Source organism: Colius striatus, chromosome 2, assembly GCF_028858725.1.
Source record: "Colius striatus isolate bColStr4 chromosome 2, bColStr4.1.hap1, whole genome shotgun sequence".
Classification (NCBI taxonomy): Eukaryota; Metazoa; Chordata; class Aves; order Coliiformes; family Coliidae; genus Colius; species Colius striatus.
The window spans coordinates 68037790-68054683 of NC_084760.1; the positions used below are offsets into that span (position 1 = coordinate 68037790).

The window sequence follows — 16894 nt, forward strand, 5'->3', positions numbered from 1 at the left end:
TTGAGCAGAGGCCCTTTCTTAATGATATTAATAATGCAGTAACGTTACCAAGCATTTGGTGGCATTAGTTTTCCAGGACTGATGGCTCTGCATACAAAACTTTATATCTTGGACAATAGGTAGTACAGTAAATCTAAATGACTACATCTCATCAGACTGACATCTGCAGCCATGGAGTGTTACAGAATCACATCTCTTCTGGAAGCAGAATCTTAGTCACTTACTCGTACTAATAAAACATGGATATGAATGCAAGAAATTAGACATGAGCAGTAACAGATTATGCACAAAACTTATTTGAGTATGATTTCATCTCTGATGCAAATTCAGTCCTAGTGTAGATGTGCTTTAAAGTCTGCAAATCATTCTGGATTGGAGAGACCTAAGGTTTGTGCTTTAGCTAAGCAAATTGAGAATAAAGAAGCACAAAGTTGTGCTATCAATAGGGAAGATGATACAATTCATTGTACACAGGTTTGATTATGTTAGTGAGTTCTCAAGTGTATACTCTTTAGAAAATGAATGAATACACATAGCTTTCTCCAGCAATACCCTTTCTCCCCTGTCTGCAGTGTGGTCAGTGCCTTTGTTTTGTTGAAATGGATGCCCTGTTTGAAATTCCTGAAACAATTATTTTCAGGTGCTGCAATATGTTAAGCCTAGAAAACTACTGAAGCTCTTTGACGTCTTTTTTTCCCTCCTCCCCTAGATGTTCAGGAACACTTAATGCCTGCAGGCTCTCTTCGTAAAAAGAAACTGGCAAAAAGGCCTGGATACATGAGGCCAGAAGCTCGGCAACAAACAGAGGTTCAGTCCCTGAGTGCCTGCAAACCGTTCAGCCCAGAAGAGCTCAAACATGGCAGGCAGCATTGTGGAGACGTTGAGAACCACTCTCTACGCAGACGGTGCCAAAATAATTTTGAGTTCTTACGCTCTAGTGCAGGAGGTAGTGTTGTAGTTCCTGCTAACGGGGCAACAATGTTGGCCACTACTGGAAATATGCCAGGATGCTGCAAAGATCTTTCATGTTGTAAGAGTCCACAGTCGGAAAACACAGCGATAGCGGTTTACACTGCTGCATCAACAAGCAAAGGAGATGTTTTTGCTACATGCTGTACACGGCAGAAAAGTCATGGCACTGAAGTGAGCAAGCCCCCAAACATGTATGCTTTGAATCAGACAGAAGTGAATAACAACTGTGAATATCAACACAAAGATGATGTTTCTCGTTCTGTTGGTGCACATGATAGCTTTAGCTCAAGTTTCAGCTTCATACAGCTCTCCCTGAACTCTGCCTCTGGAACAAGCGATGCTGAAGGCAAGTCAGCCACCAAGGAAACTGAGTATATTCTGCATCCCAGTACTGCAGGAAATCTGCAGAAGCCAGAGGAAGTGGCGAAGACTCATAAGCACTTGGGAACTTTGCATTGCTTCTCCAGGCCCAGTGAGGATTTGGAATATGAAAATGCAGCCAGATCAAATGAAAAACTACAAGACTGTGAGACTGTCTCTCTCTCAGATACAGATGCGACATTTTCATACTCTACAGATTCCTCGGATGCAGCATCTGCTGGCTCTTCTGTCACCTCAGGCTATGAAAGTAGCTTTACTGTTAGTGACCATAATTGGGATACTTTGATGAAAAAATATGAACCAGTGCTACAGGACTGCCTGCTTGGCAACCGCAGTACATTAAAGGTTAGTAAACTCACTTTGTCTTTGATTCCTCCCCCTGGCCCTGAAAAAATTTGGTTTTATATTGCCAAAGTCAAAGTTGACATAGGAGTTGGGATATTAGTGGCTTTTGCAGCCTTTGTTGGTAGAGTTTTACAGTAGCACTCTGAATGATAAAACAGAGAGAACTAGTTTAATTTTCTTCTTGATTCTTTATTTTAAAAAAAAAATGGTGATGGCATTGCAATACCCTATTCATATGTCCTACTAAACTGTGATGCTCATTTCTAGTGCGTCTTGCATCAGTTTTTGGTATTTGTTGGATTAATTTTCTTTCACAGGTGGCTGTTTTGTCTGTAGTTTGGAGTATGTGTAGTACACAATTTTGGGGTGGTAAGAACTCTGTTCTTGAAGCACATTGATTTAACAACACTAAACTTTATGTTTGAAAATGTGTAAGTTTGGCCAAAGATTTCTTGGAGTCAAGCACCTGTATGAGAGTAGCCTGTATTCTAATAGATAGGTACTATCCCTGCATGAGGAAAAATGAAAGTTGAGTCTCCAGCAGATCACTCCAGCCTGGTGCATGGGGTTGTCCCTCCCCAGGTGCAGGGCTCTGCACTTGCCCTTGTTGAACCTTGTGAGGTTCCTCTCTGCCCAAACACAGATTCTTGTGACTTCTCAGCTCAAACATACCTTCTGAGATGCTCTATATTGTCTTTAGGCCTGATGAAACAACCTACTCTGGAGAGAATTTCAACAACTCTCCTTCCTAGGAAAGGCGGAAGTTTGAGAAACTCTTATTTTTGCTCTCCTGTCCGTGACATCTGACATGAGCTTATGATTCTCTTTTAATAATTTTTGTGGAAGATGCATATTGACGTACTTCACACATATTGATATGGAGCAGCTTCTTTGACTTCATGCCTGGAATGAGAATGTGCCCATAGTCTGGGATGGTTTGGGAAATTAATTTTCTGCAAATTTGGGAATATATAACATAATCAAAATATGAAATTATTTTTTGTCCTTTGAATATGCTTATTTGATAGGCACAAAAGAAACATTGCTATCTTTAATTTCTGTATTCATTAAGTCATTGAATGGAGAATTGGGGATTTGTGCCTTCAGATGTCTTTGCCCTTGGTTAGCCAGTCGTGTATGTTTAATTTGAAGTATCTTGCTATTGTAATGATAATGAGCAAGTCTCTAACTTTTCAGAAAGGAACAAAGGCAATGGTAGTTAAAAAAGAGAAAATACCAAAGTTGTTAAAATCCTGCTTTTCCTGTATTTATTAAAAAAAATAAATGGTCATCACATGGTACAGATATAGGACATGCCATTCTGAAGGAGCTCTTTGATTGTGGAGCTCCAAACATCTTACTAGCATGCAAATAGAAAGCACTTTTCTGTGACAGTATCAGTCGGTTTGCCTTGGGCATGCCTGGCCTGTGGTACCCAAGCAGACTTTAAATGACCTGCCACAATGAGTGCATGATGGAGTAAATGCTACAAACAGCAGTAAAGGTGAACTGTCAGTATAGATGGTTTTTATACATCTTATGTATGAAAAAAATGTCACTTGAATAATTCCTTCTGCAGGTTTCTTTAAAACTCTTATCAAAAGAATGGCATAAAATACAGAAAATAATTTATGGTGAGGATTCAGAGCTCCTCCCTTCAATATGTTACACACTTCTCACCAGCCTCAGAGGAAAAAGATTGGAGTTTCAGGATGTGATAAATAAAAGCTTTGAGGAAAAGAGAGTATACGCAGTGTTGCTTTTTGTTTGTTTTTGCTCTGGGGCATCCTATGGGTTATTATTAATCAAGCATTTTTTGATTCTTTTCTGGCTTTATTTTTTTCATATTTCTTTTCTCAATCGTCCAGTTTCACATACTGTATTTAGAAAGGATACCATTAATTTTAGAAGTCTTGCCTAATTTGTGTAGTCCTGATAACTCACTTTGTCTATTAAGTTGTTCGTTTGCTATACCTGTTTTTCTCTCTAATTCAGAATTTAAATATAGGTATTTAATACAAAAAGAGTTTCAGGCAAAGCCAAAATATTTTGTAAATGCAGAATGTCTGGAGTATGGATTTTCTTGTGCTGGAAAATGCTTTCCTGAGCACTTTCAGGCTTTGGGCTGTGAGAATATGTATGCTGTTTCTTTATCCAGGCTTACCTTTTCAGTGCAGATAATGAGTTGTTTGGTACAGGTCATGTATAAAGTTATTAAGAAGAAAGCACTTTTCAGTCTTGTAACTGTAGCCATGTTAGACTGACTGCTATGGCAATAAGGAGAGGACTGCCAAGATTCTAACCAAATTCTTCTTTCAGATTTTTACTAAATTTAGAACTTCTGGTCCAGACCTGTCATATTAATGAAGAGAAGCAATAACTTTTGAAATAAGACTTTCTTTTTAAAATAAGAATTTCTTTTTGCATGTGAAAGGGCATTCTGTATGTGATCCGAGTTTTCTTCGTGTTTTGCTTTGTTTTTTTGCTCCCTATCTAGCATTTGCAGTGTAAACATTTCTGAAAATGCAAACGTCAATGTTATGAAGATGAGCCCAAATTATGTTTTAATAATACTGTGATGACTGAATACGAACACATTTTTCTGTGCTGTAACATGATTATACCTGTTCCAAAATATTCAAACTGTATTTTTCTTTTTATTTACAGAAGAACCTGTGCTTTGCATATGGATGTTCTGGATGTGTTCTATTCAAAACTCATATATGCAAAACATTGTTAGATTGGGATCAAGAGCATGCTGTTCAGAAAAATGTGATCAGAAGTAGATGTCATGCTGACGGAATCTTTTAATAATCCCTACTTTAATTTATTCAAAGGGTGAAAAATACCCTATGATCACATGATCCACTTTGCTTTTCAAGAATTATTGTTTGTTATTCTCTGTATGTGTTTGGACTAAAGCCATGGTTGCTCAAGTAGCTGTAATTCAGATGACTTCCAAATAGGTCTGTCCACTTACAAAATGTTGGGCTTAACTCTCAAAATTGGTCTGTTGTAGCAATGTAGTAATTTGTTAAATTTTATGTTATGTAGAGATTAACAATTCTAAATGCTTTAAAGTCCAACTTCTTTGTAATTAACTTCTTTCTCTTTGCATAGATAAAATCCTTGATCTTAAGGCTTCAGAGGCTCCAGGAAAAAGCAATAGAGGAAGATGACTATGATAAAGGTGAGAATTGCTTCTCGCTATCCCCCACTGCATCATGATGCTTTTTTTTTTTCCTTCCTCCTCCTTCCTCTATTAATTTTGCTTTGTATTTTCTACATAGTGATGGATAGGTTTGGAATGAACTGCATTGTTTTATTCTGTCGTGTGTTAGGAAACAAATTAAAGAAAGAAGTAGGTCAGCAGCAGGTAGCAACAGTTTTTATTTTCTTGAGCCACATCACTATGTGGTAAGGTTGAAATCCAAATATTCACCATCTGGATCAGCTGTTTTGAAGCAGCATGACTTTCAGAAAGGCAGAAATGAATGAAAGCTTTGAAAGGAGAAAGGACAGGCACTGGCTGCTGACAGAGTGCGATTTGTTGCTTGCTGCATTTAGTCAGGAGACTACAGCAGGGCTCAAACAGAAAGGAGGTTAGTAGCTGCTATAAAAGTGAATGATACTGTCTTGTGGGATTGACTTGATGTCCACTGAGTTAAATCAAAACCAGCTAGAAAAGATGGTGATGATACAGTTGCAGGCAAATATCTGTATATGAATAGTGCTTTTCCTTTCAAATGGTTTGGCATTTGTGATAAGCTCTGTGTGTGCATGCATTAATAATTAGAGCATCTAGTAACACACATCTTATGTTCCTAATTGTTTCCTATTACAATAGTTTGTGTTCAGGTATTTTTATTTTGATAATTCTGAGGTTCTAGATTGCATTCTTCTAGCTAGATTGATCTTCGGTTGGGAAGCCCTGCAGACATTTCAGTAGAATCTGCATGGGTGCTTCAGAGAATGATGTTGGAACGAGATATTTCCTTTTCCGCCACTTTTTTTTATTCTGAACTTTCAGGGGTTTGGGAGTGCTCAGACTTTGTGGTTTGTGCTATGACTCTGCTTCCCTGCCCCCAAAGGTGACTCCCAAGATGATGAAAATTCCTTTTAATAACATCTAGGCAGTAGGTGTGTAGCCCTTTTACAAGAGTGGCTCTATTGGCCTCTTAAAGGCTCACCTATATAGAAAAGTCTGCTTCTGTCACAAGTGATTATTTTAGTGTGTCAAATCCCAGTGGGAAAGACCTTTAAGTATGTTAAAAACTGAGGATGCCCTAGATATTCATGGGTTTAATTTCTGTCATAGACATTATTGGTATATACTTTTTATATGTGTAATGCTCGTAACTCTTCTTTTTTAAGTGCCTATGGGTTGAGTTCCCAGTTGGAGACTTCGTGACAGATGTGTGCTCAGTGTGCATGGTGCCCACAGATTCCAGCTGGGATTCTCTGGGCAGTCAGATGCTCTGACAGCAGAATTTTAGTATATCAGGTGTGACATCTGCATGTGATACCATGCAGTCATGGACCGCAGTGGAAAACATTGACCTTTACAACCTTGCACAGAAGGCTCTTCAGTAGTTTTCCTGGGTGTTACTCTTCCATCTTCAAAATGGAACCATCTCTTTGTTACCATCATTTTATCAATTAGCCTTTTCAGTTTCCATCCTACTTATCAGGCAGGTAGCACAAAGGATGGTTAGCAGAGTCTTGTATTAATTCCTCTCAGAAAAAAGGATCTGGCTGAAATATGATTTCACCAGGTGTGAGGTGAAAGGCACAGCTTACAGAGAGCAAAAGTAACAGCAGTACCAAGGTTGTGAGGAGCATTCACACATAGGATTGCTTTTTTCTGTGCAAGGTCTTGCCATACATAGGCAGAATATGTTTGTGCTGGTATGTGAGTAGATACTTGGGTGCTTGAGAGACTTTACCACAGGTTTCTGTATCCATTTGAAAACTGGAAGTCCATCTTCACACAAGTGTTCTCAGAAAAATACCCTTCTCTATCCATGCACGTGACTGCATCCTAATTTTTGAGTCCAGTTTCTGTCATATCGGTCTTTGTTCATTTTCTGGTACAACTGTTAGCGTCCCCTTTTTTTCTTGTGATTACTTTTCATTATTTTTCTTTAGTGAGGCACAGGCAGTGTATCTCCAGAAAAGACTCAGATGGAGAAGGTGCAGTGCTGCAAGGGGAATTAGAGCTGTGAGCTTCCCTCCTCTCTCACAGTGGCAGGATTTCCACCTTTGCTCTTAGAGCTACATTGCTACTCCTGATGGAGAACAAAGTCTTGCCTGGCATGAAGTTTGAAAGCTTATTAAAGAGCTTACAGGTTGGCCCAGTACCAATTTCTGTTCAAGTGAAATCTGCAATTAGCCTTCTTTAAAGAGATTTTATTGCCAAATATTGCTAGCAGGGAATGGAATTGCTAAACGTGCAGAGCTGTGATGTGAGGCATAAATGAAAATACATCATTAGGAAGGGGGAGAAACTGACATGGTGCATGTTGGAGGGCTGAGGACTTTTTAACTGTAATGCTAAAAAGGAAATTATTGTCCCTGTAATTTAGGGGACTTCTTAGAGCTAGACTGAGTCCTCTGTCAAGAGCAGAAATGTGCTGAACCTGGGATCATAGGAGTGCTGTGTGTAGTGATCTCTAAAGGTCCCTTCCAACCCCTAACATTCTATGATTCTATGGGTCTTGCTGATTGGGGGGTCTGCAGGGGAAGGGGAGATCTCTTATGATGTGAATTGCTGCCAAGTGCCCGGTATGTGGAAGAGGTGAGAAGAGGGGAAGGAGAGTAGATGAAGAAGGAGTATGGGTGACTGTACCCCCAAATGGAAAACTAATTTGTCAATAAATAAGTTGCGTATGTTACCACTTCAGTGGCAGAAGCTGTTCTCCAGCCTCAACCATAAATGAGATTTTCTGACTTTAAGAGCCATCTGGTCTTGTAGGAGAGGGCTCGGTTTTTAAGAGCAGTTCAGTGGAAGGGAGATGGATGTGTTAGCACTTAAAACTCTTCAAAGTACTCGAGGCTGGTTTCTGCTGCCTGACACTACAAACTTAGCAGCTTAAGGAAAGGCAGGCATGCACTGTCTCTGATATTGCTGCTCTCCTGCTTTTCCAGAGCTTTTTCAAAGCTCCCATAGTTCACAGTAGCTTTGAAACTAAAGTGTAGGTGAAGTTGTGCTCCTAGAGAAAGGGGAAAGTGATGCACTGTGTTCTCAATTGTAGCAATGAGACTGGGAAATGGCATGGAAATAAAGGCAAGTTTTTCCCCACTACAAAGCTGTGAACAAACACCTTGTTGTCTACAGGTCAGGTATAAGGTTATGTTAGGTTTTTTTGACTTTGCAGAAACACAGAAGAGATGCTTGCTGCTGGAGTCTGTTACAGAATGTGTGTTTTCCAGGTTTGGGTCAATGATCAGTATTTATGTCCTGAACAGGTGATTTTATTTTTTTAAGGGATATTTGGAGCCAAAACCCTCCATTGCTGTTTAGGAGAGAAGTGAATCCCAGTATAAATCTTCAGCTTATTTCTTCCTAGTTTTTCTTTCCTTTAGATGAATCTGTTTGCTCTGTCTTCCTGTTCCCCTTGAACTTGGGAGATGCACAGAAGAAATGGTTTTTGGCATTGCTATTTTTAACCCATGCTGTGCCTTCTTAAAGGCCTGCCTAAGCATGGTCAGGTGTTGGTGTAGAGGAGCTTCAGTCATTCAAGTAACTATAGTTTCTTTATATGCTTTCTGGCAGTGCTATGTGTTTGGAGAAGGGACAGGTATGTTTGTTCTGAGAGCATTGTGGGCACTACTTGGGGCAGGGGCCACTTTTCTGTACCATATTCATGCTCATGTGTTAAAGATCACTGAGCAGAGGGCTACATCCATGCTATGTCCCCCATGGGCTGTCTCAAACGCAGATGTTCCTTGACTGTGAAATGGATATTCAATGAGGCAAATCTCCTCCTCAGTCCTGGTTTAATTTTAAATAGAAACCATTAAGGTGTTACATGTTTTATTGCTTGTTCTGTGTTTGTAGGTGGTGAAATGTCAGGAAGTAGCTTATTTTTCTTCTGTATTTACTTGTGGTCTCCTCTTGATGGCCACATTACTGTATATTTTCAAAGCGGGTACAGTACCATGGGAATATGATAACAGTGTTTTGCCTTGTGTAGTGTATAGTAAAAATTGGTCTGTTCTCCAAGGATTACTTGGAGTGTTGTCATGGCTCATTATTCATGATGGAGCTTGACAGCTCCAAGGTTAAACACACTGCTGAATACGGGAGGTAAAAAAAAAAACCCACTAGCATATTTATGTGTCTGTGGGAGTTGTGCTTGCAGTGGAAGCAAGTATATTTTGCTCAGTACAAATTTATTGCCCAAACATGTAAAAACTCTTCCTGTTCTCTGCTGCTTGAAGTCCTCAACATTGTTTAATATGAGGGGCAAACGCATTGGTGACGGTCAGGACTGAGTGGTGCTGCTGAACTTCACTACTGGTTCATGTGCCGTCTTGTTACTCTGATACAAGTTTCTGCAGAACTACTGATTTTTTTCTTTTAATTTAGTTACAAAAATTCTTACAGCAGTGGGAATGTATAGATTCACTGCTTGCAACTGGTAGGGAATGGTAACTTCGCTGTGCAATCTGGTTATGCTAAGAGTTGGGGTTCTCCAGTGAAGGCCGTTGAGTAAATCAGAGCAACTCCTCATCAGTTCAACATGGCAGCTAGAATACAGAAACATTTGTGCTTGTTGTGGCAAAACCTATCCTATCTCGGCAATGAAAATTCATACTGTATATACATGTAACGTCACATGAGCTTTCAGTTACTCTAGTTGAGATCTCAAAGCTTGAGCTGCTGTGGGCTTCTTTGCTGTGTGCTCTCCACAAAAATGTTTGTGTATATTTTTTTTTTTTCCTGCTCTTTGAGACCTATTTGTACCAGTTGCCCTTTCTATGTTTCGGCATCTGCAGGGCATCAAGGATAGAACCTTGTGCTGTGTAGGAGCTTTGCACCTTTCTGTTAATCAAAAGTGTAAGAAGGGAAAGACTTTGTAGCAATTAGCCTCTCGTACACCAGCAGAGGTGCTGTTGCTCCCTTAAACCAACTATGTGTTTTAAAGCAGCTGCAGAGAGAGGAAACAATATGGTATCTGCGTTGAAAATTACTTTTGTTAGAGGTCTTGTCCACTTATGGTGGTACTGGCAAACTCTGAATTACGCAGTAACCACACACTCCTGGCCAGATATATAGCTGTATTGTCTTTCCAAATTTCATTTTCCAGTCCAGTTTAAAGTGCTATTTCTTGTCATAGATCTTAAACTTTAGAACCAATTTGATCTTCAAGCAGGTGGATGGTGTGTTTTGGTTTTTCTTGTTTTGCTTATTTCTGGAATAATTATTTGCAGAGGAGGGTTGATTACAATCCCTGCTTTACTGTACTTCTGTTATTTTGAAACAAAATGTTTGCCTGATAGATAGCTGCTATAACAGGACACAAAAATAAATGCAAGTTCTCTCCTTTCTGAGGAAGGATAGTGAATCTGAGAGAAACTATATCTGGAAAAAACTCTCAAAATACATTTTACTTTGGATTGTATCTGTTTCAGAATGACATATAAACCTAGCTGTATTTATCTGAGGCTACTAGTTAAATAAAAGGTGATGCCTGCTGGAGGAGCAGGGTGACTTTCTGTTGTGCTGTACTGTAAGAGCCTTGTTCCATCACAGGCTTGTAGAAGCTTCCAGAAGTCTGTGGGTATGTCATTTTGGGTGTCATCTTCCAGTTTTTATAAATTTACAATAAAGCTATTAAGAGGGTGAGAGTTTGTGTGAGTTCTCAAAACCAGTTCTTCCTTGCATGGATCAGAGAACGATAGGCTGAACAACTTAAACTCCACAAAGGGCTTTTGTGTGCTTAAGTGGAGTATAAATTAGGACTTAATTTTGCTTGCAAAAAAACAGTGGTAACGCAAGCCTTGCAACTCTTTCACCTTGTCTGTGTTTCTCTAAGACATCAGATTGAAATGAAGAGATAGAACTCCTTTTGTTCGTATCCATTTATTGTTTGATGCTGTCTGAAACTGTGGACTAAGAAGCTGTCATTCAAATGCTTGGGCTTGGCTTCTGTCTGCTAGCAGCAGTAACATCACTGTTTCTTTTAGTGCAGTCTATGTTGGACTTATCCAGTTGCTATTGATTCTTTATTTTTTAATTTAAATCACAAAACTGGGACAGGAATTGAGCCAGTCACAATTTAAAGATATGAAACTCCTTGTCTTATTGTCAGGGAGACAGCTGGAAAACATCAGGCTGGGTTTTTTTTTTACACTGAAAGAATATAGTACTGGCCAGTGTTTGAGGGAGATCTGATAAACCCTTCTGGGTACTTCTGTTGTTGTGTTACTCATTACATGGGTACCACATATATCTTCAGCAACTTCTTCAAACACTTTTGATGTGAATTCACTTTTTAGCCCAGTTGTTCAGTTTCTGTCACATCAAGGTGTGTCTTTTGAGGTAGAATGGGATCTTGCTGTTGGTCTGCTTATACCCCAACATTGAAAATGCAGTATGTTTTCTTTAATTTCTTAGCCAATATTGGAAAGGAAGCTGCTGTAGTCATGCATCTTGCATAGACTGTTCAGCCTAAATATTTTTAGGAAGTGGTGGTATTTTGTAGGATTCTACTGTGCTCTCATTTTAATCTTGGCCAGTGTGAAGAGCTTCAGCTATATCCTGTGTTTCTGGAAGCTGCTCAACAAAAATAAAATTGCTGAAGTTTTGGCATGCCATGTGCTTGGAACCTTTCTCTTCTTCTGACCATCTGCTGTCTAAAACTGACACTGCGGGCTGCCACTCCTGATAGTCAGGCTCTATTTCCCAGTCCATGATGCAGCCAAGCTGTTCTCAGACAGCCTGGCTAGTCTTTTACAAACAAACAAGCAATAAAAAAATCTGAACAAAATAAGCAATTATGGATAATTTAAGAGCTTTCTTGCTGCATTGCAGTTTGAAGCATAGAGCTCTGATGGGTGTAACTTGGGAGAAGTGTTGATATGCTATCTGGACAGTACCCACTGAGTGAGTGACATAGCACTCCTGCTACTCAGTCCATCTGCTTACTTTGCACTTGCAAAATCATGCAGCCCAATTTTATATTCAGGACAGACTTATATTCCCTTGCTCTCTAGAAATATTAACTCCAGATAAGAAAATTCTTTCGTTTGCAATATGACCACTGGAGACGTTACAACTCTTAGTTCAACCAACGATTAGAAATTGTTTTTTCTGCCCTCGTCTTCCACTTCAGATGTAAACATTTTAAGAGAGTGGAGGGACACCTGCTCTTCTTAATTATTATCTGCCTAATAAATGATGATGTGGATAGAAACTTCTAGAGGGCATGGTAATGCAACTTCTGTGTAATTGGGTATTAAATAATGGTGAATGACTGTGGCTACCATTTGAAAACAAAGGCAGAAGTTTTCCAGTGCAAGTCCTCTGTGGGTAACTGGTAACACTACTTGCTGATTGCTAAATGATTTCTCGTCAAATTCCTTCACAGGATGCTTTTATTAGATAATTCTGCAGACATTCCATTGCTTACCAAACTCCTCTGCAAAGTGAGATTGTCTCAAATTACACAGAATCAAAGAATGGTAAGGGGTTGGAAGGGACCTTTAGAGATCTAGTCCAACCCCCCAGATAAAGCAGGTCCACGTCCATCAGGTCACACGGGAATGTGTCCAGGTGGGTCTTGAAAATCTCCAGAGAAGGAGACTCCACACTCTCCCTGGGCAGCCTTTGCTAGTTGCTTCTTTCTCCGAAGGTTTTTCTCCTGTCCACATGCCCAGACCCACCTGCTCACCCTGTGTTCATGGTTCTGCATGCACATCTGCCCCCTCTAATGCTTCCCTGCCCTGCCTTCGACATATGCAAACTTCTGTGTATTCTTTTCTTATCTTTAGCCCATGGAAGGTAAAAGTAGCAAATACGCCATTTTATGGAACACCTTTAGTCCTTTAGGATAGTGATGGAGTTGTGGCAATGAATACTAATCAAAAAGGTGAAAAGGATAATTTTCAAATTACTAGCACTCTTGCACAATAATGTACTCTGGACAAAGAGTTAGAAAACTGCAGGAAATGCTGACAGTGTGAGCATCCAAACTGATGTCGGGTTATCTGAGTTTAAACTTCTGTTGATACCATCCTACCAGTCTAATACTAGTCAGGATTCCTGGTGGGTTTTGATTTGGGAAGTGAATAGTGATTGAGATGTCTCCATGCTCACTGAGATTTTTGAAGTGTGAAAAAGTAGATGAAGTTATGAGTTGGATTAGGTTTATGTATGACAAAGTTGAAGAAAAAGCAAGGTGAGGTGCTGTGAATCAGAGATGTAATATGTAATATGTACAGACATGCTATGTTATCCACTCATGTAACTGTCATTTAACAATGTGATGGGTAGCAAAACTTTTTTTATCCCTTTTTTTATCCCAGTTAATATAAGGGGGGGACACTTGACATATAGTATAAATTCATAGGGCCAGTGTAGATGATATGGCAGATAAAGTTGCAAAATGAGGTCTGTCAGCATGATCAGGTGGAGGAGATGCTTGCTTTCTGGAATGGATTGCTGTTCTGAGAGTTCTCCTCTGCTTCAGCTGAGACACTCTGTACCCACCATTGCCCTTTTATGTCCTTCACCCTTAATTGGCTTTATTCTGAATTATTTCAGGAAGGTCATGAAAATGTAACCATTCAGCAGGAGGCAACAAGAATACTTCCAGTATAAAACTTGCATAAAGCCTTCAGTCTCAGGTAAATTGAATTGAAAACTTTAAGAATGGCAATCCTGTCTAAAAAGCCAGCCTTTCTTTGAGCTGTTCATACTGATGTTCCCATTTTACCTCTTCGTCTTCTGCTTCATATATAAAGTCCCTGTGAACTTGTCTTGTGTGTATTCAGATCCCTGTATGCACCCCCCTGTATTACATCAATTCTTACAAGAAAAACTGCTTTGTTGTCTGCTCACCAGAGCTATTTCATCCATGAGACTGATGTCAGCTTCTGGAGTAGAATATTAAACAATTGGTGATGGAATCCTAAAATAATGGAGAGAAATGGCAGAGGCAGAAGGGTCTTGTGGAACAATGTAAACCATGTTTAGTTTCTTCTGAATGATCTTAAAAAGCCATTGCTCTGTCAATGCCCAGTCTTCTCAGTCTATATTTCTTGGCTTTGGTACTGCACTGAGTTGTTTGATCATGCTTGCTTTGGGCTCAGCATTGAGCAAACCTGGGGTAGATTTGAGCATCAAAGTCTTCATTAGGAAAGCACTATGGACATATGTGCACTGGAGGAAATGACGGGATTTGAGCATCTGTTAGGATTATGGGAGAAGAAGAAGAGAAGAGGGAATTGTTTGAATCTATGGGTTGAGTGAAGTCTCCCAACTATAGTTCAGCACTGGATGGAGGTGGCAATTTATTTCCACCTCTGAATGAGGTCTGAATACTAAGGAAACTAGTTAGGCTTCAGGAAGGGAAGGAATGAAGTTGAAATGTAGGAAATCATCAATACAGTTCAATGTTGGGGAGAAAGAGTTCAAGAAGCTTTAAGTTTGCAATGAACCAGGCCTGCATAAACTGTGATGTACAAGATTTCGTATTTGTTAGAGCTCAAATTGCTGAGGGTGTGTTTCTGCCCCTAAAATGACATTCAAATCTTTTACTGAAGAAATTTTTTTTTTTTTCCCCCCCCCTCCATGTTTTGACTTTCCCCTGCTCAGTTTCAGGTGTATAGGTGACTCCTAGTACTGGCAAATAGTCTGGTGGTGTAGTGAAAGGACTTTGGCAGCTGCTCTGCACTGGACTGAAGCTGTGCTCATTTCAGTATGAATCCTGAGTGACAGTGAGCACTTCGTCCTCAGTGGGAGTCATCTGAAAATAAATGACTCTCTTAGTGATAGGCATATAGGTATACAGAGAGAAGAGGTTCCTGCTGTATGCCGTAATGTAGTGCAAAGCCTCCTAGTGGACCTCATTGCTGAAAAATCCTGCTCATCAAATACCATTTAAGGGGAGCAACTTCTTGATCCTTAATCTAAGCAAGAATCAAAGTGGTGAACTGGAAGCATAAAGCTCAATAGTGCATTAGTAATTCTACAGAAATCTTATGTTTACAGGTCTAAGAACGTAGCTCTGGTGACTTAAGGATGCTACACTGATCCTGACCTTCTCTAAATGCATACAAGCGATATCTGCTACTCTATATTCATAGGCCAAAAGTCATGCTTTGTTGCCCAAGTTCATAGTGAATCAGCTGTCCTGTTCTTTCAAAGAACAAAAGGAATAAAACAAAAAAGCTCATATCTTTTAAGCACATAGCAGTAATTAAAATTGCCCCCAATTCAAATTGAAGTGCGAGGGGTGTTGGTTTGAAGTATTTTAACTATGACCTTTTCTTGGTGGAGAAAACACTTGTGAGCATGAGCTGAAATCACCCCAATCACAGGCAGGCTTCAACAGCTGGTTACTCTGGTACCATGTAACTAATAACAAGAATGAAATGTCACCTACCTTTCAGGACCTAGGGCAAGAGGGTGAAAATATGAGAGTGTGGTTGGATTGGGTTTTTTTTTTGATATTGTGTAAAATGATGAGATTTTCCAGGAAGAGAAAAGTCACAGAATCTCAAGGGCTGGAAGGGACCTTGAAAGATCATTTAGTCCCACCTGTCTGCCAGATCTCTCTACCTAGAGTAGGTCACATAGGAACTCACCCAGACTCCACAACGCATCTGGGCAGCCTGTTCCAGTGCTCCCTCACCCTCACAGGGAAGAAATTCTTCCTTGTGTTTCTTTGGAACCTCTTATGTTCCAGCTTGTACCTATTGGCCCTTGTCCTACCATTGGACATCATTGAGAACAGCCTGGCTCCATCCTCCTGCCCTTTATGTACTTGTAAACATTGATAAGGTCACCTCTCAGTCTTCTCCAAGCTAAAGAGCCTTAGCTCCCTCAGCCTTTCATCATCAGGGAGATACTCCACTCCCTTAATCATCTTTGTGGCCCTGCACTGAGCTCTTTCTAGCAGCTCCCTGTCCTTTGTGAACTGAGGGGCTCAGAACTGGAGGCAATATTCCAGATGTGGTCCCATGAGGGCAGAGTAGAGGAGGAGCTCTCTTGATCTACTGCCCACAGCCCTTCTAATACAACCCAGGATGCCATTGGCCTTCTTGGCCATGAGGGCACATTGCTGGATCATGGCCATCCTGCTGCCCACCAGGACTCCCAGGTCCCTTTCCCCTACACTGCTCTCTAACAGTTCATTCCACAACCTGTACTGGTACATGAGGTTATTATTCTTTCCCAGATGCAAGACTCTGCACTTGCCCTTGTTGAATTTCATTAGATTTCTCCCCGCCCAACTCTCCAGCCTGTCCAGGTCTCGTTGAATGGCAGCACAGCCTTCTGGTGTGTCAGCCACTGCCCCCAGTTTAGTATCATCAGCAAACTTGCTGACAGTGCCCTCTGTTCCCTCATCAAGGTCATCAATGAATATATTGAATAGTACTGGTCCCAGCACTGACTTCTAAAGGATTCCACTAGATACAGACCTCCAACTACACCCTGCCTCATTGACACAATTCTCTGCCTTCTTCCCTTCAATCAGTTAACAGTCCACCTCACTACTAGATCATTCAGCCCACACATTCTCAGTTTGCTGTGGGAGATGGTGTCAAATGCTTTACTGAAGTCAAGATAAACCGCTTCCACTGCACTACCACCATCTATCCATCTGGTTACATCTTCATAAAAGGCTCTCAGGTTGATCAAACATGACTTCCCCTTGGTAAAGCCATGTTGACTCCTTTTGTCCTTTTTGTTGGCTCCTCTTGTCCTTTAAATGCCCAGAGATAGCACGCAGGAAAGGTTCCATCACCTTTCCAGGGATGGGGGTGAGGTTGACGGGTCTATAGTTACCTGACTCCTCCTTCTTGCCCTTTTTGAAGGCTGGAGTGACATTTGCTTTCCTCCAATCCTCAGGCACGTCTCCTGTTCTCCACTAACTGGAGAGTGTTGTAGCAATGAAGATGCTGAGAAGAAATCTTGAGAAACGTTTTTGAGGGTGGGGGATAGGAAAATCCAATCTTTAAAGTA

General features: G+C 40.4%; 1 protein-coding gene across 1 annotated transcript in view; it reads left to right on the forward strand.

Moving 5' to 3' along the window:
* The window catches only part of DISC1 (DISC1 scaffold protein), a 211701-nt gene that overhangs the window by 18106 nt on the left and 176701 nt on the right, over positions 1-16894 (forward strand). The window contains exons 2-3 of the mRNA XM_061990989.1: positions 710-1698; positions 4819-4888. Of these exons, the coding sequence (XP_061846973.1) occupies positions 727-1698; positions 4819-4888 (1042 nt within the window). The 5' untranslated portion in view covers positions 710-726. The remainder of the gene's footprint in view (positions 1-709; positions 1699-4818; positions 4889-16894) is intronic.